The sequence below is a fragment of the Amblyomma maculatum genome, chromosome 1 (genome assembly GCF_055883805.1).
Source record: "Amblyomma maculatum isolate TAMU_Amacu chromosome 1, ASM5588380v1, whole genome shotgun sequence".
Classification (NCBI taxonomy): domain Eukaryota; kingdom Metazoa; phylum Arthropoda; class Arachnida; order Ixodida; family Ixodidae; genus Amblyomma; species Amblyomma maculatum.
In genome coordinates this window covers 304,067,031-304,089,503 of record NC_139344.1, presented here as the reverse complement: position 1 = coordinate 304,089,503, position 22,473 = coordinate 304,067,031, and the positions used below count along the sequence as shown (strand labels likewise).

The 22,473-nt window shown below is 44.3% G+C and overlaps 2 protein-coding genes across 3 annotated transcripts in view; both read left to right on the top strand.

The window, feature by feature from the left end:
- LOC146206971 (uncharacterized) overlaps positions 1–22,473 on the top strand; it is a 138,765-nt gene that overhangs the window by 80,999 nt on the left and 35,293 nt on the right. The window lies entirely within an intron of this gene.
- Positions 1–22,473, top strand: part of LOC146206973 (N-acetylneuraminate (7)9-O-acetyltransferase) — a 61,272-nt gene that overhangs the window by 30,467 nt on the left and 8,332 nt on the right. For both annotated transcript variants that reach the window (XM_084588281.1, XM_084588215.1), the window contains exons 8-9: positions 13,012–13,116; positions 15,700–15,840. In XM_084588281.1, coding sequence (XP_084444407.1) covers positions 13,012–13,116; positions 15,700–15,840 — 246 coding nt within the window. The remainder of the gene's footprint in view (positions 1–13,011; positions 13,117–15,699; positions 15,841–22,473) is intronic.

Here is a 22,473-nt window from a genome sequence, read left to right as displayed (position 1 = left end):
AGCTTCAACGTCGGTTACACAGTGGGGGGAGAAGCGTGAAACATTCGTGACAGCGAAAGGGCTAAAAGGGATATTAGCACCACATAGCTGACTGAGGTTCGCAAACGATTGTACTGCAGTGCGCTCCTGCATACGAAAGTTGCTCCGGACGTGCATGCAGCGTAAAAGAACCACTCACTACCTTACCAGAATCTTGGCCCCCTTTTTACGCGCACACTGTGTCCATTCCTGCCTTTGTCAACGCAAAACTTCAAGCTTGGTTAGTTGGTTTGTAGGGTTTAACGTCCCAAAGCTACTCAGACACTTTAGTGGAGGTCTCCGGAGCAATTTCGACCACCTAGGGTTCTTTATCATGCACTGGCATCACACAGCACACAGACGCCACTTCGTTTCGCCTCCATCAAAACGCAGCCGCCGGTGGTCAGGATCGAACCCGGTATTCCAGCACAGTAGTCGGGCATCTTAACCACTGCACCACCACGGCAGGGCAAAACTTCAAGCGAAACAGAAGACACAGTGGAAGCACGCTAGCGCTCAAAGGACAAGAAAGGACCTACAGTAGGCAAAAGATGAGCAGTACAAACAGTTCTGCGGCTCAAACGTGGCCTTTAAAATTCTTATCGAAATATTCGTGACAGTTTCCCTAGCATCAAGAAAGCACGCACAGCTGACGCCATGCTGACAACACGACCGCTCAACCGAGCCAAGATGGCGACCTGAAGTTGCAGCTGCGGTGTTGCCAGACCACCAAGCAGTTTTGCACATCGTCTATTAGGTTGTTCTGCCCTAATCTCAGTTTTAATGCTTAGGATTCCTGAATACATCGCTTAGCTCTTATTGGCCCTTTTGCCATTAGCTGTTTTTGTCCTGCTTTGAATGGTCTTTTTGGCTCCTTTATTGCATGTAATTTTTATTCTTCTTTTTACGGCCTTTTTGGCTTTTTGTTTTCACATTGTCATCGCATATTGTTATTTGTTACTCTTTTAGTCTGTTTATTCGCCATTCCTTTCTCTTTTTTTTTCCCAGGTACAGTATCTCGTGTCTTTTTCACTTTTGTTGTCTTTTGGTCGCATGCAAGCTCAGCAGCTGTCCCCCATGTTTTCCCTCCCACTTTTCCCATATACATTGTGTCACTGCAGTAAAATAAGCTGTGAAAGTCAGTGCTGTATCGTCCTATCTTTCACTGTCCACGTCTTAAAGGGGCCCTAGAACACCACCCGTGCTGCCTTGTAATATAGCTCACTTGCTACATCATGCTGAAATGAACATAATACACCTCTATGCGCATTAGAGAGTCTGGTCGCATTTGAAAGTTGGCGGGCTCTCTCCTTTTGCTTTTGCTCTTTCCCACCTGTGCAACACTAATACGTATTAGGGTTTTTGAATGGTTATTGGTCCGCTTGCTGCAGACGTCATGCATCTATTATGCAATAGTAGTTAATCAAAATAAGTTGTAATATTAACTTTTAGTTCATGCAAACGAAAATTATGGATGTGTAGCATATGACGTTCTTTTAGAGATTTTTGTTTTGCAGTTGCGGTCTCACGCGGGTGGCCGGCCATGGGCCGGTGGCCTTTGCAACTTTCCCGCAAGGTTGCCGATGACGTGACAGCTGGATTTTTAGCTTTTGTAGCGTGCTTTTCGTCTGTATATATACGTTCTCTTTTCTTGTATTTCCCATATAAGAATGATTTCGAAGTCCGCTTACGCATTTACGGGATTACGACTGCAGTGCACCACATCGTACGTGCAGCAATTTTTTGGAGGCACCACCGTCACCAATCATGCCAAGGCGATAACATGCGCTGGTAAGTAATATCCATCAGGTTCAACATATCGAACACGAAAAAATATTTCAGGTGTTTAATAGGTAAAGGTTACTGATGTGATGCCGTGCATCGACCTTTACTGTAGCTGTTTTAGAAAATCCCCCTAACCGTAGCTGGCGTTTTGTCTCGTTTAAGTGTTTTTCCTCATTTGTGTTGTCTCGTAGTAAAAGACAACAGTAATATTCGGCCTTGCATAGTACAAGCCTGGAATCACCTGCGCCTTTTGGTCACTCTATCTGTCAGTGCAGATTCTGGGCTTCTATTAAGTGTTGCCGGATCATACACAGGAGAATTTTTAAAACGCATGACAGTAAAAGTGCATGACAAAATGCATTCGATTTCGCACCAAACACTGCAGAAGCAAAACCAAAATTAATTAATCTGAGGTCAGTGCCGATCGGCATTCTGTTCTCAGTGGTGGTCGTAAAAAAAGAAAAAATTATGGAGATTGCCTCACCAATAAGTGTATAACGTGATAACATTGTTTTTTTTTTTTGCTTTGGAAGGTTTCTTTTTCTGCTTTCTTTTTTTTATGTTTATACACTGATACTTGGCATCAGCAAACAATGGCATTCCATTCTGAGCATTGGACACCTTTGAAGGCATTTTTCTTTTTTTTTTTTTTTTAATCGTGAATGGTCAATTACACATTCTATATTTTATTTATTAGCACCATCAAGCATTGGCTTTTCATTCAGAGCATTTTGACACCTTTGAGCCCCCCTTTTTTCTATTTTTCATTGCTTCAATACATCAGCTCATTACAATAATTTCATTAATTCGCCATCATCCATCACACACCAATCAGTCATCAATCACTAGAAACACAAATTACCATGATACAATTTTTTTTTATGCAGCCCTCGATTATTTTGCGACACGCGGTGCTGACTAGTACTACTACTATGCTGACTGCTTTTTGACCGAACGAGCTGTATAAGCTGTCACTTAAAGGGACAGAACACTGACCAAAATTATGCCATGAGATTATAGTGGAAATGTAAAGATTTTGCCTTATATAGTACAGATCGAGCACTACAGCATCAGCAGGGTGTCTACCAACCGGGAAAACCGGGAATTCTCAGGGATTGTGAATAATCTGGAAAAACTCTGGGAAAGCTCAGGGAATTCGTGCCTATATCAGGGAAAATTAGCAGCAGTTTTACCTAAAGAGAACTAAAGTCGCGATAATGCTGGCTCGTGTATACAAAGCGGGCTGGCATTGCAAGATTGTACACTATGGTGTTACGCGTCCTTCCCTCTGCGACTGCCAGCCTTCCGTGTTGTGCCAAATGGACCATCCCAGCAAGGCGGCATAACGCGTTGCGGCGTTTCGAATTCCAAAGTGCGCCGAAAGCGGACTCTCGCCCTGCGCTGTGGCTGCCTACGGTTCGCACGTACGCCGTTCAACAGCACCTTATTTTGTTGTGTTTTTCCATAGACAGCTCCTTTCTCGGCCTAAATGGAAGCGTCCATTTTCACTCCAGGGAGTGCACACACATGGTAGCACCAATCGCACCTGTGATGCAAGCGGCGCAGCTTCATGCTCCGGCGGCTGCCGCGAACCGTGTTACCGTGTGCAGCTCGCTGCAGTCTTTTATTGCGATAGCAATACTGCACCAGGTTTAGAGCTGTCGCGTGGTCCCGGCGGAGGCCACGCTTGACCTTAAACAGCTGAGGAGGAGGAGCAGACGAAGAAGAAAACTGGTAACTTACGCTCTCGCGTCATACTCTTAAAGGATAGTCATACTCTTAAAGGATGAACTTAAGTGTTCCTAATAATTCATCTTGTTGTGGCACCACAGGAACGAGGACAGATACGGAGACAGACAGACCAGGTGCTCCGTATCTGCCCTCGTCCCTGTGGTGCCACAACAAGATGAATCCATACCAACTTGCCCAGTTTTCTACTCTCATGCAATTCCCAATAATGTAGCACCTTACACTGATAAGGCGTGATGGGGGAATAATGTAGCAGGCAAAAGAAGCTTACGCTGTTGCTATCGCAATTCAGCTATGGTTAACCAGACTTAAACCACAACTAATTTTCTTTGTTTGTTTCCCCTTGTCAGTGTGAGAGCAGAGGCGGACTTTGGCCGAACTGTGACTTAGTGCAGCGTTTTCTCAGATCCATCCGCACTGATATTGCGACGTGTCAAGCATGGCAACCTTCAAGTGCACTTACGGCCAGGACTGGACGAATCCGAAACATTGTGAGTTTGCAGCCTGGATTAGGCCCATCGAAAGTAACGCGAACGCAGCGTACTGTGCGCTATGCAGAAAGCAGTTTTCGCTCTGCAACATGGGAAGAAGAGCTGTGACGAGTCACGCAGAAAGTAAGAAGCACCGACTGGCCATTACAGGAGCCGGAACACCTTCTGTGGCTTCATTTTTGACACCTGCGGCCGCTGTTGTAACCAATGCCGGGCCAGTGGTGCCGTTAGTTTCTGCGCAGCCTTCAAGTGCTTCAACTATGGCAACGGGTGAGCAACCCGAGCGTGCAGCGAAGGATATCTTTCAGCGTGACTTGGAGGTCATAAATGCTGAAGTGATTTGGTATCTGAATGCTGTTATAACTCGCACATCACTCCTTGCTGCCGCGGCATCGGCTTCTCTGTTCAGTTTGATGTTCCCATCATCAGCTGCAGCCAAGAAAGTGCAGCTTGGCAAAGGCAAGGTAGGATATACCATTGTCTGTGGCCTTGCACCTTTCTTCAAGGAGAACCTCTTGTCGGAAGTGAGCCGAGCCTCCCACATCATCGTGGCATTTGACGAATCGTTAAACAAAGTTGCACAAAAAAGAGCAGATGGATGTGCTGATTCGCTTTTGGTCAGATGCAGACCAGGGCGTGAAAATGCGCTACCTGACATCATGCTTTCTGGGGCGCACGCAAACTGAAGAATTGGTGTCCGCTTTTAAAAGTGCCACTGATAGACTATCAAGATCAAAAATTGTTATGGATGGGCCAAATGTAAACATAAATTTCTCCGTGAAGTCAAGCAAGAACGTTGTGAATCCAGCGACGGCCATCATATACTCGATGTTAGAAGCTGTGGCCTTTATATTGTGAACGGTGCTTTCAAAACAGGACACGCAGCAACAGGGTAGCAACTCGTCGAATTTCTTCGGGCCTTGTACAACTTGTTCAGATGTGTACCTGCCTGATGCGTTGAATGCGCACGCATAACTGGGAGCGACATTTACCCTTTGAAGTTTTTCGCTGTACGGTGGCTTGAAAATGTTCGTGTAATTTCAAGAGCTATTCAGATTTTCCGTATCTAAAAGTGTACGTCGAGTTGTGTCAAAACGAGGACAACCGACCTTCCAGTGCCAGTTACCACGTGGTCTAAACGGCCATTCGCAATCCCCTGCTGTCTGCAAAGCTAACCTTTATGCTTGGCATCGCGGAGGAACGAACCATTCCTGGCTCAGTTACAGACCGATTCAACAATGCTTCCATTTCTTTGTGCAGCACTGGAGAACATTCTCTGATCACTAATGATTAGAATAGTAAAAAAAGAAGTGATAATGGTGGCGGACAGTCCGTTCAAGTTGATGAAGGTGGACATGAACCTGACTGCGAACGTTACTGCAACATCTAAGGTTGACCTTGGCTTTGCTACAAAGAATGCACTTCAAAAGGCCCCAAAACTTTCAGATTTGGCTGTCCTTGGGTTCAAAAGGGACTGCACCACTTTTGTGAAGAACTGCGGCAAAAAGGTCGCGGAGAGGCGGCCGTTGAAGTTCAAGCTTGCGAGGGGATCACCATCTCTGGATCCCGCATGCGCGCTGATTCCCGATCTCAAAGAAAGGCATCTAGCTGATGCACTGGAAGTTCTGACGGAGCACCAATGGATCACAGGAATGGAAGTCGATCGAGCTATGCCGTCTTATAAGCATGCATGCTCCCTAGACTCGATGCAAGTGGCATTGAAAACTTTCTACAGGAGCACGCACCGACTGGATGCTCTTTGGGCAGGTATCTGTGCTTAAAATAAGGAACTGTACACATTTGTGAAGGTAATTCTCACTCTTTCGCACGGAAATGCGGCTGTTGAGCGGGGATTTTCTGCCAACAAGGAGTGTCTTGTTGAAAATCAGAAAGAGCAATCAAAGAGCAATCTTTGGTCACCCAGCAAATCGTCTAAGACGCTGTGTTGTCTGCTAGAAGAGTTGAAAGTGAAGTGAAAGTTTATTAGCTTGAATATATAAAGTGCATAAAAATACAGATACAGACCATTAGTCAGAAGACAAGTTGCCAGCTTACAGCTGACCAAGAGGATGCTCCAAATAATGCGTGGGGCTAATGCACGGTGGAAGCTGGAAAGCAAGGAACAGGAAAGGAAGCGTTCTGCCACTTCTGTGAAGGAACTTGAGCTCAAAAAACAAAGTGTTGGCTGACGCCCAAATGCAAGCGTCCCTCATCCAAATGAAAATAAACTCTCTAAAGCAGTGAAACAACACTGAGGCGTTTTGCACTACTGAAAGCATGTCAGAAAGGTTGGTTGAGGTTGACTTTCCAGTGTTCCTTTGTGATTTGTCACTCATTTAGTTATACAAACTAACTTAGATGTCTATAATGTACAATTTGTCGGAATAGACTTCATGATAGCTGAGAGAAAATCTCACTTGTGATGCTAAAGTTCGGTTCCCATACAAGTGTGGTTGCTATCAGTACATAGAAATATCTCACATTCGAAAATATTGTGTTTCCACATGCATCTTCCTTTTATTTCATGTGAAAATGTTTGCTTTGATTTGCAGTTTGTTTAGCATTTCTTTTAATAGATATTTGGTTCTTTATGCCTTTTACTAATCTCTCCCTTCTGTTCTTTAATGAAATAAATGCTTCTCCTTACTATTCAAATGGGATTAAATTGTGTTTAACAAGCTTACTGGAGAGGGATAGCATCAGGAAGCATTGTGTCAGCCCATTTTAGCATAAAACGAAGTAAAGTTTCTAAAACCTGGAAAACTCAAGAAATTTGGAAACATCAGTTTGGTAGACACCCTGATCAAAGAAAAGAGGCTTTTCAATTTTAGTTTGCCATCTAAAATTGCATAAAAACAACTCAGGCACCATTTTACAATGAAACCCTATTACTGTCACTGTGGTACCACATGTGACTACGTCTACAAAACATCATTGTTATTAATGTACACATTTTTTTTTTTATTTTAGGAATACTTGTCATATTTTATTATATTTCACGCTCTCTACATCATCCACGTAACTAATTGTCAACTGATGCTTGAGCTTTGATTTAAGGATGTGATGTAATGATCCCAGGATGCTGAGATAGGTAATCTGTTGCCACCACCTTTTCTTCCAGGCACATTTTGTCACCTGGTGGCTCTGGAGTTGACCTACAAGGCAGTATGAAGCTGCTAGGTAGTGTTAAGTTGTAGTGCAGCAATCCTCAGTTGTTGGCAGTACAGCAAGACAGTCATCAGTCTGCGTTGCCACTGAAACCTGCATTTCGGCCCAGAGATGTGCAATGTATGCCTGGCAGTGTTTAATTTACTGCAATAAAAAAAAGCAATGTTTTCTATTTCGTCTTAGTATTGGCATAACTTCTGGTTGTGCACAGAAAGTGTCTCAGCCATTATACATCTGAAACCCTGCTAGCAGCTTCAGCGTGGTTTCAGTTTCTGGTTTTTGCATATGTTTCCGTTTTAGGCTCAATACTTTCATAGGTGTTTAACAAAGAAAGCTTACCAACGCTCCTTCCTGTCATATGTGATAAGTGCTTGAAGCACTTTGTGTGGCACCTAGTGAGACGGCAGCTGCACTGTTATTTCTGAACATGCAAATCAAGGCATGCAAAGCATTATGCGCTGTTTCATGATCTGCGGCGTCTATGATTTCATTTTTAACCAGAGAATCTCGCATGGCAGGCTTTCTGTGGGCATCATGTCCATGTGAATCTGTTGATGGAATACTGTAGCGCTTTCAACTTAATATACTCTTTTGTAGAGTAGGTGAAAATCACTTGGAAGGCTTGAGGAAAGTGTTGTGCTGTTGATGACAGATTCTGTACTTTTTCGTGATGCGCATTGGATGTGAACTGTAGCTGTTGGACCTCTTCCGCTGTTGGCTGAATGCATCTGAAGCTATGTTGCCTACTATGCTTGTGCATTTACATCCGATGATTTGCCACTATGGTTTTTGTGGCTATGCAGACAAAGCTGCAACGCCGAAATGCATCAGCTCACTGCACAGCAGAATAAGGTCGTAGATTTCTCTGATCGTGTTCTGGAATATTATACCATGTGGGGTTGTAATAGGGGGATAAATGCGTTTTCCCCGACCCTACCCAGTGATCACGTGCCCTACCGAGCGCATGCACACCACTGTGGGCCGTGCTCTTGGGAACAAAGGGACAACACGTACTGGCAACAAACAGGCATTTATTGCTGCAATAACAACAACGCCAGCTAGCAATAAAACACGCTAATGAATCTAAGTCGTCCGACTCACCAGAAGGGCTACGGGCGAATGTTCACCCACACTAGGGCAGGGGATAAGCTCAGAGGCCGGACAGGGCGAGCAGGTGGGAAAAGTCCCGCGAGGCCTTCGCCTCGCCGGTGTCTGCGGAGTCGCGTGAGGATGCGTCCGCTCGCGTAGAGTTCCCCAGGCCGAAGAGACTTGGCTTTGCCCGCGTGCGCGGTGACTAAGTCGGGGATGGCGCTGGTGGTGCTGCGACGCTGCCGCCATTCCACGATAGCTCGAGTAAATACCGAAGGGGAAAGCCGACCTTAAAGGGGACGATGGGAGATCATTTCCTGCAACCATTACGAAAATATTCACGTGATTATTACATCACTATTGTGCTACAACACAAGCATGTGCAACGTTAGTGTAGTGCATTTTGAAATCAGTACAGTACGTTGAGCGAGCGGGATGGCTGCGCCATCTGTCGGGAGTCTCTCGAAGAGTACGTTGGCTGATTCTGGTGTGTCTACCCGTCGGTTTCTGTACGCTTTGGCAGTGCGCTTGTTTCGGCAATGTACGCAGCGTGTAATATTCATTACTTGTGAAATTATGTTCAATTGTGAAGAAAGTCAAAGCTACTGAAGTATGCAATGCCTGTGGCACCTGGATCTGCGGTTGGAGATTCACTAAATGTAAGCAGCGGTTGTAAATGGAACAGCCAGCGTGCTCCACTTGCTTGAACGTAATGAACACGATGTGCTCGGAAGAGCTTCTATTACAATGACCAGAAGTTTGCTGCCTCTTTGGCACCTGGTTTGTGACTTCAACAAAATCAGCTGTATAGGCCTTGATGCAATTGTACAAAGCTCTTTGCCTTGCTTGCCCCTGAAGCTTTCATGTTGCACATTTTTCGGTGCATTGTAATGTATCCATCTAGTGTCTAGTGAAGATGTATTCACCTTGAACTAATCTATTTCTACTGCACTTTGAACATTTTCACTAATTTAAAATCCTACATTCCTCATTTGTAGGACCACATATTAATATTATTTTTTATTTCAGTTTCTTCTTCATCCTTCTGTTAGCGGCTCTCACCCAAAAGAAGTGTAGCATATCTTGGTGCTTCTTACAAACCGGCTAAAATCTTGTCCTTTAAAGAGTCTGTTCCAGCATGTAAAAATGGCATAACTAAATTAAAAACTGCTGGTTTGCTCTATTATGTTTTTACAGTTTGCCTAATTGCCTGTGTGCATTCACAACACACAGAACTACAAGAATGTCAAATTTAAGGTGCACTATAACAGAATAGTATCAAGTATTAGCTGCAATGCTGGGTGGGACAGAGCCTGTCCAGCTTGCATTTATATTTCAAAATGTAAGTTCCTATTTACATGATACGGACAGCTTCCTTTAATAAAAAGAAAAATTGGAGGTGCCCGCACAGCACTTTGCGTATCTTTGTACCTGAAGGTTGCCAATGTTTGAGAGTTAGACCATGGCAGCGGTGGTCATAAGTCGATGGAGGCGAAATTTAATGCATATGCCAGTGTGATGTTGGCATGGAATAAAGAATGCCAGGTGGCCTAACTCATCTGCAGCCTGGGCATCAGTCTCAGTGCAGTTATAATTGGGCTCTAACCCATGCGTTTTATGGAAAACATGGGTGCATTTCTGTGTGTGACAGGAGAGTATAAGTGCAAGATATAAAAATCAGTGTCAGTCTATGTTGAGCACGGTCAGTGATTTCCTAGGATAAACCCACTCTTTTGTGTGCCAGCGCCCCTTAGTAGATTAAAATGTTACCAGAATATGCTATGATTACCAGGTCTAGCTAGTTCTGTACTTACAGTGTACTCACCGGCAGAGTCGGAAGAAATAGCATAGTAGCACGCTTGTGCGCATCAGGTCTTTGCACTGACACCATCTTGCTGGGGACTCCTAAGTTACGGACCACATACCAGTTGAAAACATAGGCATCTACAGAGAATTGCGGTGCACAAACGTAACCGTTTTTTTTCATGGCTGCTGGCTGACCGACCAGATGTGCCACGCTTGCTGGCGCCTTGAGGCCCTTGGTACACAATTTTTTGACATCTTCGATAAGCGTGTTTGCATTAATGGAGTCAGAATTCCGTTCATCTCCCATCTAAATGGCATTACCAGACTTTGAAAAATATCTTCAGGAAATCGGTGAGCGGACAGGCGAGCCCGGACGCCTCCGACGCACATCGCGCAGTCGAAGTAACACGAAACTACCTGCAAGGTCGCTCCTCATAATGTTTGTCGCAGAAACGAAACTTGGAGTTGCACTGAAGAACGGCAAGCGTGGTGCAGACGGCAGGTGTCGCCGCACCAGTTGCGCCAGGGCGGAAGTTGCGGCATGCAGCGATAAATAAAAAAACTCTTGAAGAGTTACGTCAGCTGACATTTCAGTGGGCGGGCTTTGAGGAAGAGTGGCAGCCTTTATGTGTGTAAAAAATTCCAAGAGGAGAGAGGAAGACGCGAAGGCGCAGAGTTTCAAATTTTGATTGTAAATAACTCTGCTTCTAAAGATAGCTTTTAAAAATTCTTACTGGAAAATGATCATAAAGCAGCATTCTTTCATATACTATGCATACCAAAGCTATATTCGCTGTCTCTTTTGAGCCCTTTAGGAGTCCGCTGTTTTTTCCAAATATGCATTACCAACTAGCCCGTACTACCACCCTTGCATGCTACAGCATGTTTCAAGATAGCACACATTTGCGAAGTGGGTACTTCCCCTCGCTCAATCACTAATTAGAACAGGCTGGCAGAATTCGATGCATCGTAGCAACAAAAACAGCGGACAGTGTGTTTGTTCCATTTCCACTAGTGAGCAGACCTGCAAGATCATAGATTCTATGCTTCTGCAGCCTTGTCATTACATTTGAATGAATATTGTATAGGAAACAAGGTGGCGCTGCTTTACTTTTAAATCATAAGCAAGAGCGTTAAGCAACAGATGAAAAACACAGAAGGTAAAAATTTGATAAATTCTATGGATAAGAAAGTGTGTGGAACTATAGCGAAAGTGGAAAATGCAGATCAGGGAGGAAGATTTTTTTGATAACTCAAGGCAGTGCCCTACTTTTTGAAGCTAGATTAGGGTGCCTTAGAACACGCAGCCACAAAAAGAAATTTAACAATGGAGATGACGCATGTGCTGTATGTGGTAACTCTAATGAATACTCGAATGTAATGGTATACATCCGGAAGTTGATGCAAGCGCAATCACTGTTCCTGAAGCTCTGGGGTTTAGAGATAACAGTGGCTGGGTGAATAAACCGGCGGTGGAAACTAGCAAAAAACGACTTGAAGATTGGTGGCTTAAAAGCAGAGAAGTGACATAATGTTAGTAATGTAGGAACAAAAATTTAATAAATAGAATGATGGTTTAGTTAACCAGTCTAAATCAATAATTAAGATATAGGGAGAAAAATGAGCATGATAGCTACTGCTACCACCCTGTTTCAAAGGGGACGCTCCTATATTCCATCCATCGACCCACCCACCCACCCACCTACCCATCTATCCATCCATCCATCCATCCATCCATCCACCCATCCACCCATCCATCCCATCCCATCCCATCCAATCCAATCCAATCCAATCCATCCGCCTGCCCGCCCACCCACAGCTCGGCTGATTGGCTGTGTTTAGTATTTTAACACAAATCATGCACTGTAAGAAAAAACAAGAACTTGCAGTAGATACTGGTATCTGATCATAATCTCAACCACGTTTACATAAATATATAAAATAATAGAGAACTATGAATGTCACTGACTGTAAACATTATATAGTTGTATGGAAAAGGGAATTTGTGATTAGCTAAATTATTGGGGCTTATATCAGTCATCTATCATATCAACAAGAGTTGTTGTCGGGCTAGTTGGCTTGAATCATGTAATGCCATTAAGGCTATGCGCAAAAAGACGACGTTTTTTGTGTCGTCTTTTTTGCGCATAGCCTTAATGGCATTACATGATCTATCATATCGGATAACATTTACAGGCCAATCTTTGGCTATGCAGGAAGAACTGATTCACGTTTATTATTTGTTGCGGCATTCATCATTAATATTATAGGCCGTCGAAGCAATACACCTTTCAAGAGAGTGTGCGCATAAAATTTGTCCGAAGCCAAAGCTTGCTCTCATTGAGTCTGAATTTCCCAATGCTTGCGGTCACTTAAGCTAGCTTTCAGAGCTTGTTCTTTCCAGCATGAGCCAGCCTTCGCGTCCAAAAAACGGGCTGCAAGGGATCAGCATATGCAGTAAATCAAAGCTACAGCTTCTCTATTCAAGGCTTAAGTGTGTATTGTAGAGCATGATCTTGGTGATAAGAATCTCACAGGGTTGCGAAAAAAATGGTATCTGAAAATTTTTAAAAATTATCATTAAAGTAAAACGAAATCAGTATGCACAGGCATGGGGAAAGCATTTACACAGATCTATTTACGATCACAACTCGGGGCGATGTATGGGCCATGCTGTGCCCTGTGCATACAGCTAGCAATGGCGGAGTCAACCCTGCGACAGTGCTTAGGCCATATGAAAGTGCACCCCACCACCAAGCAACACATTGTCAACACCAATTACGCAGTATGCCAATGTCACAAATGGCACGGCTGCTTCTCTAAGGAAACATTGCCTTGAGGAGCTTCGTGTGCCCTTTTGAGGAACCCAAGTGTGTGCATAATCAAATCATGTGTTCTCGTACAGGTGTTTTTTGAGAAGATATTTGTGACACGGCCTTGGAAGGCTCTCTTTGTAACTACGGATGACTCTATCAAGGAATGGTGGTTCCGTTGGAAGATTGATCGCTATGTGAGTAAAGCTTTGCCTAACCTTCTGCAATTTGTTCAATTACCACGGCTCTGTTGTGATGACCTCCACTAAATGGCCCAGCCTCTTCCATCTTCATAACAATGCTATCGCTATGCTCCCAGCTTCAGAGCCTATGCCACCATCTTGAAATTGCAGTAATGATGGGCAGCTTTGTATGAGATTCTAACTCACTTACTACTTTATGATTTTTTTTTTTCGGCAAAAGGATGTGTGTTAGGATTGGATAAGTACAGTGTACAGTGAAAACTTTTTAAGGCATACCTCGCCTAAAAAAAACATGCACAAAAGATAGTCTAACTATATCTGCTTGGTGCATTGGAAGCTCATTACTGTCAAGGCATCCTTGCAGTTAGTAGTTTGGAAGCTGTGTGGCACTGCACCATCATGCCCTTCGTGGCAATGTCTCTATTCAGTAATTGGCACTGTTTAATCGTCAGCCAACATACATGGTGCTTCACTTTCCCAGCTCTGGGTGCCGGAGAAAATTAGCTTGCAGCCGCGTTGGCAAACTGCCAGGAGCAAATGCTTTGCTTTCTGACCGGTGGACCTGAGAAAGGGTCAGCAAATGATCCAGGACTGTTTTTAGCACGCATCTTGTCAACTTCCAAACATTGATCATGAAGTTAATTGATGTCAGGAGTAGAAAAATCTAATTCTCTCATCAGTGAAGAAAAAAAATTTATTTTTTCTGAGGACAACAAATAGATGGCTATTAAACTTTTTAGTTGTATTTCTCAGACTTCCCTCTCAATTTGAGCACATTATTTTTAAAGGCATCACAAACCAGGGATCATGATGGGAAATGCACAACTACGAGGACTTGTCTTTGAAGCACTCTATCATTCATGGCTGTGCTTTGCACTTAATGCCATCACGCAAACCAACTAGTGACTGAATTGTTGAAATATTTAAAATGACAAAATAAAATTGTATGCTTATTAAACACGTGCAGAGCAATTATCAAATGTGAGGAAGCATACTAGTACTCAAGGTTGCAAAGTGGGATACTTTAAGAATGTTTGAGCACAGTGAAAATAGTGAAGCTGGCGATGGATAATCGGCAGTAATGCCTGATCCTGAAAAAAAATTAGCTGTGGTTTAGCTTGTGGTTAAACCTGGAGTTACGCCAGAGCAATCTGCATGGCTACGCTTAGGTTTGGCTTGAAAGTAAAGACATGGTTTTTGCACGTAGTAGTTTACTCTATGGTTTCAGCTCTATATATGCCATAGGGGAATCTCTTAGCGTATGAGCACCCCTTGCCTCTCATCGTTGACCATTCTCTTTCTGATGTCAGCAGTGGTATGACATCTCTACTTTGAACTCCGGGGCACACCACCATCACTACATTGAACGAACCTACTGTCCTAGCAACTCGCTGTTTTCGTTCGCCTCTACCAACTACAGTAGAACCTCGAATCTCATGGGGTCGCAAAAAAAATCGTCAAAACGAACGAAAATAAGTATGCAGAAGCATAAGAAAGGCAGTCGCGCATATCTGTTTACGTCCAAGAGTTTTATTGCGGCCGCGCGGTCATAGCTCGATACTCGCGGCACACACAGCATGACAGTCTATTGCGACGTCGGCAACGCACGGGCCGCGTGCCTCCGCAGACTTCTCGCAGCGCGTAAAGCACAACAAGAGACAGTGACGTGCCAGTCGCGTGGCACCGCAGACTGCTCGCAATGTGTACAGCATGAATAGCGGTCGCGAAGTCTACAATGTGCGGCCCGTGCGCACCCGCCGCGTGCGCCGCCGACTACTACTCATGGCCGCGCGCCGCTGCAAACCTTTCGCTGCCTGGAAAAAGATCCCGATGTCGCCGATGTGTGGTCTGTTCGCCTCCGTGTACTTCTCGCAGCACGTACAGCATGAATGGGGATGGTGACATGCCGGCTGCGTGGCGCCGCAAACTGCTCGCGGATCGCGATCGCGGGGCCAGCAATGTCCGGTCCGTGCGCACCGGCCGTGTATGCTGTCGCCAGCTACGGCGGTTGCGACGGGTGTGGTTTGAAAGCTGTAAGCTTTTTGCGGCGTGAGGACAGAAAATTGCAACGTCGGCGAGGTGTGGACCACGCGTCACCGCAAACTGCTCGTGATGCGTACATACAGCGCGGCTGGTGATCGCGGAGTCAACAATGTGTGGGCAGTGCGTAGTGCTCAAGGTTGCGGTTGCAATTTGGGCCTTCATATCATCCGTAGTGGCACGGGAGAGTGTTCGAACCATCCAAAATTTTGCCCATTGTACACAATGCACTCTAGCCGGGGAATTTCGCGAATTCGTATCATCCCGAAATTCATATCAACTGGATTCGTATCACCGAGATTTTACTGTACCCAGTTTTCTTCTTCTTATCCTTTTCCTTTTTCTCTTTCTTTTCCTTCTTTCTCTGCTTTTTTCTTCTTCTTTTTCGGACAGGCACAGCGAAATGGCGAGGCTGTTGCCAATGTAGCTCTTGCTACAAAACCTGCCTTTGGAAACAAAAACCTATGAGTCAGATGAAATCTGTAATATATACATGGCTGAGTGCAACCTTTTGAAAAAGTGGTATAATGTTTTCAGAGTGTGGCAAGTGGCATGCTGTTTGGCTTCGCTCACTACCTGCTGCGACAGTACCGGGTCATTGGGGACAACCACCATGGGAACCTGTTCTCACGAGGCCTGTCGCTTACTGTGGCCTTTGGAGCTCTGCTGGGGCTTGGGGTCTGTATCAGGTTTGCTTATTTTGAATTTTGCAATAACTATGGCATATCTCAAAGGCCTAGTGAGGGTATCAATTTTGGCTCCCACACTAAGCAGTTGCCTCAGAAATGGCATGCACAACTGCACAGGATGCAAGGCACAGCAACAGAAATAAGGTGCTGCTAAAAAAACCATAAATCTTAATTCCTGCTCAATTTATTGGCTGACAACTAGGAGCATGCCAAGGGTGCTTATTTAAAACTGAAATGAATACAAATAGTAGCTTAGGTTTGGTACTGAATCAAATATGAATAGTCTAGTTAAATATTCAGTCAAATATAAATTGAATAATGTTATATTTATTTGTTTATTCAAAAGAGCGAAGCATAGAAATGTTGTAAGACTGAACAGTCATCTCCACGATGGGGAATGCGACAGATTTGATGTGCTAGCTCCATGTCATATGCATAGAAAAGCTACTATTATAGGGGTGTGCGAATGGATACAAATCGAACTGAACATGAATCGAAAAATTAAAAACAAAAGAAACAAATATGAATTGTGTGATTGTTTGGTATGTATGCATATATATATACAAATTTAATGTTCATGCAAAATAGCCAAGTGCTAGGGGAGCTGCTTTAAGGGGGGACGCGACCTTTGAAGACCGAAAAATCGTGAAACAGTCGATTTCTGAAAGATTATATATTCCGGTGGTATGTCTTATAAACTACCCTTTCTGTAATTATCAATGCCCAACTCTGCGTAGAAATACTTGAAATTAATTATATAGCAAGCGGCGGCAGCTGCGGAGCAGCAAGCAAGCACCGAAAATTCCCAAACTTCGCGCACGCGCCATTCTTTTCCCTCTGAACTGAGTGCCGCCATCTTGGTCTTTGTTTGTGAATTCTCGCGCTCTCTTCTGCCACCCTCGACGGCGGCGCGGTCGAGGCATGGCTCTCTTCCGATTGGGAGCCTCGCGGCGGCTTTCGAGTTTCCCGCGCTCGAATTCAAGACTGCGATTGGGCAAAGCGCGTGCTCCGCGAGAACGCGGAGGATTGGGCGATGCTATTGGCTGCTGCACCCGCTGACACGTCAGTCTCCGCCGGCTACCTCCCCGCGTCGTCTGCTCCAGCTCTTTGCTGTCGTTGTTGGCCGTCTTTGTACTTCGTGCGTTCTGTTCGCCTTTCACCGTTTTTGCGATCGCCGGATTTACAATCTCGCATCTGCCCTTTGAGCGTGGTCGCTCATGATGCCTCATGCACGGAAACGAAGGCTGTCCTCGTGGCAAGGCGCGCCGACGACGACTGCATCAACGCCTGCAGCGTCCTAGCATCTGTTACAGTGGAACTTAGAAAACAAGCAAATAAAAAAAAGCCCCTTGTCTTGCCCCGTATTACCTATCCAGAAATTACCTCAATGAATTTCGCAATGCCAACACAATCCGCAAATTCTACATCATCATCATCATCATCAGCCTGATTATACCCACTGCAGGGCGAAGGCCTCTCCCATATTTCTCCACTTAACCCGGTCCTGTGCTAGCTGCATCCACTTGACCCCTGCGAACTTCTTAATCTCATCCGCCCACCTAACTTTCTGCCGCCCCCTGCTACGCTTTCCTTCCCTTGGAATCCAATTTGTTACTCTCAGTGACCATCGCTTATCCTCTCTTCGCACTACATGTCCTGCCCATGTCCATTTCTTCTTCTTAATTTCCACTAGAATGTCGGTAACTTGAGTTATTTCTCTGACCCACTCTGCACGCTTTCTATCTCTTAAAGTTACCCCTACCATTTTTCGTTCCATAGCCCTCTGGGTTGTCCTTAACTTAAGTAGGACTCTCTTGGTTAGCCTCCACGTTTCAGCCCCATAAGTGAGTACAGGCAAGATGCAACTGTTGTATACTTTCCTCTTGAGCGATACCGGTAAGCTGCTAGTCATAATCTGCGAGTGCTTGCCAAATGCGCTCCATCCCAATCTTATTCTTCTTGTTACTTCCTTTTCATGATCCGGATCTGCGGTTACTACCTGTCCTAAGTAGACATATTCGCCTACTACTTCCAGTATGTCGCTACCTAATGTAAACTGCTGTTCCTTCCCGAGGCTGTTGAACATTACCTTAGTCTTCTGCATATTGATTTTCAAGCCTACCTTTCTACTTTTTCTGTCTAGGTCATCAATCATTATTTGCAGTTCATCCCCCGAGTTGCTTAGCAAGGCAATGTCATCTACATGCCTGGACCCATATTATATATTTCTGTAACTTGAGAACCAGCGTACACAGCTTTATGAAACTTAATAGTTATTTAAATGTCCATGCATGAGCCTGCCGAATTTTACTGAGATATCTTGACAAACAAAAAAGTTAGCGTTCTCTGACCCTTCTAGGGCAGTTTTCTCAGAATCACTTTTTTTTCTAGTGTGGGTGCCTAGGACAGCCGTATCTCGAGAACCGCTTATCAGATTTTCATGAGGTATTTTTTATTCCATACCTCAATAAAAAAATATCTGAGGGCAAGACAGTTTCCTTTTTTCGATATAGTGTGTTTAGAATTAATGACAAGCAATTAAAATTTGGTTAATGCAGGTCGCATTAAAAACACTGATTTTGGGACTGTGCTGAAATTTTTCAGCGAGGAAATTTGGAAAAAGAGAATTGTCTTGCCCTGGGGTAACTATCCAGGAATGACCATAACGAATTTGCCAGCATGTTTTGCAAACTCTCCAGGCCTGCCCCAAGGGACCTATGTAAACCATCTTGATATACTCCTCTAACTTGAGAACTAACGAGCCCAGCTCCATGAAACTTGCTTGTTCTTCAAATGTTTGTACTATGAGCCTACCCTGAAAATTTCATTCAAATATCTCAAGAAATAAAAAAGTTGGTGTTCAAGGGTAGCCTCCCCACTTAAATATGTGGAAGCGCCCCTCATTTTTTGCGGAATTATGCATTAGAAGCCATAATTCCCGTTTTTTTGATGCCACTATTGTTATAACGGTGATTACTGGGAACAACAGTATGATGAAAAATGACCAATGTAAGAAATTTGGACACATGCAGTGCAAAGGGAGAGTTGAGGGCTCAGAAAAACATTTAAACAAATAATATTACAGTCGAACCCGGATATATCGAATTTTGGTTATATCGAACTCACGGAATATCCCCTTGAAAATCCCATATAAAAGTATAGGAAAGCCGCGTCATATATCGAACTTAATTTCACCGGTCGTTCGATATATCGACTCCGCACCACGCACTGGAAAATGATGTGCCTTCCCCAAAGACGATCGCATCACCCTTGGCTGTTTGCCGCGTGACGTTTTCAAGCCACACGCGGAAGGAATGAGAGGGGACAGTTCGGCGACGGCTGGTCTGGGCAGTGCCGCGCGCATCCGCAATTGTTTCCCGCGCGCCAACACATGACGTTTGCAAGTCATGTGCGTGGGTGGGCCCATCCTTTTGCCGAGCTATCTCTCTCCTTCAGCAAGCCAGCTCAGCCCGTTTTCAGACAGGCGTCAGATGTTTTCTGCAGCGTTTGTTGCGAACCCTCTGCGTGCGGGGGCTGACGTGGCTATGGCGCCTGCGGACGTTAAAAAGCAGCAGCTCTCTCTTTGTTTTTGCTTTTTTTTTTTTTTTGCGAGTCATCCTTTCTTATAGTTGTGCTGTTAGAAAGTGGCAGGCTTTTTTTTTTTTTTTTTTTTCGGGAGTCGTTTATCCTTGCATGTATGAATCAACGAAAGCATGCGGTCAGCTGCTGCGATCATGAGGCGTGATAAATCGAACCAGGCTTCTGCCAAGTTCGCTCCCCACCACCGCTGGAGCTATCAAAAGATAAACGTGCCTGGACGTTATCGCTGCGCAGCATCTTGGCACGCTGCCAATGAGCTGTGGATGAGACGACCGAAACGGAGTGACGCGCGCCATCGACATGCAAGCGAAAACGCTCGCGATATCTGCAGCGGCGACACTGAAACCTTGTTTTGAGCTGCCGCGGTGGCTCAAGCAGCAGTTCCAACAAGTTTGAAATTTTTCGCTCTGTCGCTGCCGCTCGTCGCTGAGATCGCTCAATCGTTTGCATGTGAGCAAGCTGGTCTTAACGCATTTTTTTTTTTTTTAATTTTCGATGCAAAAAGGGAGGGTGGGTTCATTATGCGAGTGGGTTGATTACGCGACAAATACGGTATCGTTTTTTCGCATCGTAAGTGCCGTCACAAGCCAATTTCTGTATATCGAATTATCGATATATCGAACTATTTCGCGATCCCCTTCGAGTTTGATATATCCGGGTTTGACTGTACGATCAAACAACTGAGGCCAACCACAGCAGATGTAAATGGAGCGGACAGGTGCATATCATTTCAGAGGCAACACTTGATATGTAAGCACTACATGCAGCACCTGCTCCAGCTGCCCAGTCACATTCTTTGGCTGTGAGTGCCTTCTCAACCACCCTGAGTTCTTGAAACGCTGGCCTCTCCTACTGTGGTTCACTTTAGCCATGATTCATTCTTCTCAATCGATCTTTGTTTAGGGGACTGTCATGCCCGGTTCAAGCTAAAGTAATTTATGTGTGCTACCGTAACTTGTAGCTTTTTATAGCGTGGCCAAGGATCAAATAAGAAAAGGGTTGAAGGGGTGCAAAAAGGCACTGAATGCAAGCTTGTGAAATGTACACAAGAGTAGCAGCTGTAATGCTCCCTTGCACAGGTTGGGGTCACATAGCTCTTTTGTACCGATCTAGAGGTGACCAAACAGAACCACTGTGTCATTCTAAATGAGCACAATCATAGCAAAAAAAACTGCAGCAGTAGCTTGTTACAGGTCCAAGACCACCAGCGCTGCACTTCCTTTCACGAGTGCACAGCACCGCGGTGGCTCTCAATGACCACGTTACACTGGGCTCCATGAAGAAAGAGCTCGCCGCCAGTTTGGATTTACTAGAAATTCACAATTCTTTAATGTTTAGGAGGCTGAAACAGCTCCAATAGCAAACAGAGCGATTCAAATAGCAAATGCCGTTTAAAAGCTATTTTAAGTTTCGAATATTCCCATATTCCTACTTAAGGTGACACAACATCGTTAATGACTCCTTTCTGGAGGCGTCATTCTAGTACTCTTTTGTTTCTATTATCCCGCACATACTCATTGGTAGGATGGATATCTGATCAGTGGAAAATATTGTTCATTTTCTTTATTGAACTGAAAAATCCAGTCTGCACATCATACTGTTTTTTATATTGCTCATTAATTCGGCCGGGCCCAGAAAAAATTGCAACAATCAACTGAAAGCTTGAATTATCGGCCTGCTGCCAAAATCCATTTTCATCACAGTGCTTCACTGTTGGGAACCTCACAAAAGCGTTCTGATGATGAAGTGCAGTGGTAGTTTTCCAACATTTGAAATGTCAGTTTTTTCTAATGCAAATTGAAATAGTCAATTCCCCACTAGGAATCTTCCTATGTGGCAGCACCATATGATTTCATGACGGCCACACAGGCATGCTTTTTTACTACTCCCCCAGAGAGAACGAGACATAAGTGCTCAAAACTTGCTTGATGTGAAATATTTTGAATCAGCGTGCAAAAATACTTGATACTTCCTTAAAATTACTCCATTGGGTGTTGGGACATGGACAATGGAGGATCAAGTTGGCAGGAGACATGCTAGGCCATTGCATCACTATGTTGTGACTGCTGATTAAGCAGAGTACATGCATGGGAATAAAGGAGGTGTGTCCCTTAGTTTTTTAATCACTACCCTTTATTAATAACTTAATGCCCATCATGTATTCAGTCTGCATTTATGGCCTTGAAATTGAATGCATGTCCTCCAACTTGTTAATATGTGGGGGGACAGATACAAGCTAAAGGGAACTGAGGGGGGAGTGAACATTTTGACAAGTGGACTTATCCTCATCACTGGTAGGATTTCTATACACTTCTAAAAAAGAAAAGCAGAATCAGGGGAGGAGATGAGTAGGGTGAGGAAATTTGAAATGGAAGAATATTGCCTTGGAGATGGCTTTCTGAGCTGAAAACATATGATCCCCTTACATGAAAAGGGCACAGTGGAACCCTGTTATAGTAAAATTACTCGGACCAGTAAAAATCTTTATAATATCAGTTGTTGGTGACGACATGGCCCTGAAGATGCTGCCTAATAATTAAATAGCTACTTACTAAACACATCTTCTTGCTTTCTTATTGCCTCTTTGTGCCATTTTCTTTTCTTCAGGTATATATATATAAATTTTTTTTTTTTTGCATTTTGGGGAACTACCTCTTTAGTATGAATTGAACATGGCTACAAATACAACTGAGTTTGATTTCTTGTGAAAACCAAGGCCTTGCATGAACATGGCACCGTCTTCTGCTGTTTCTGTCATTTAAGAGGCAATACAGTCGACGACCGATTTTTCGCACTCTCAATGGACCGCGTAAATGTCCGAAAAATCGGGCAGTCCGAAATAACAAATGTGCACTGAAAATGTTAAATTTATTGCCTATTATTGACTTTGAGACCGGAAAAAGTCATGAATGCTATTCTGCACCACGCGCCGCTTGCATCAGCTCAGCTTACGTCGGCTGCGCTACTGCAGGTGAGTCGTCGTTGCTCTCAGACTCCGCATGCACTTGGCGAATAATTTCTT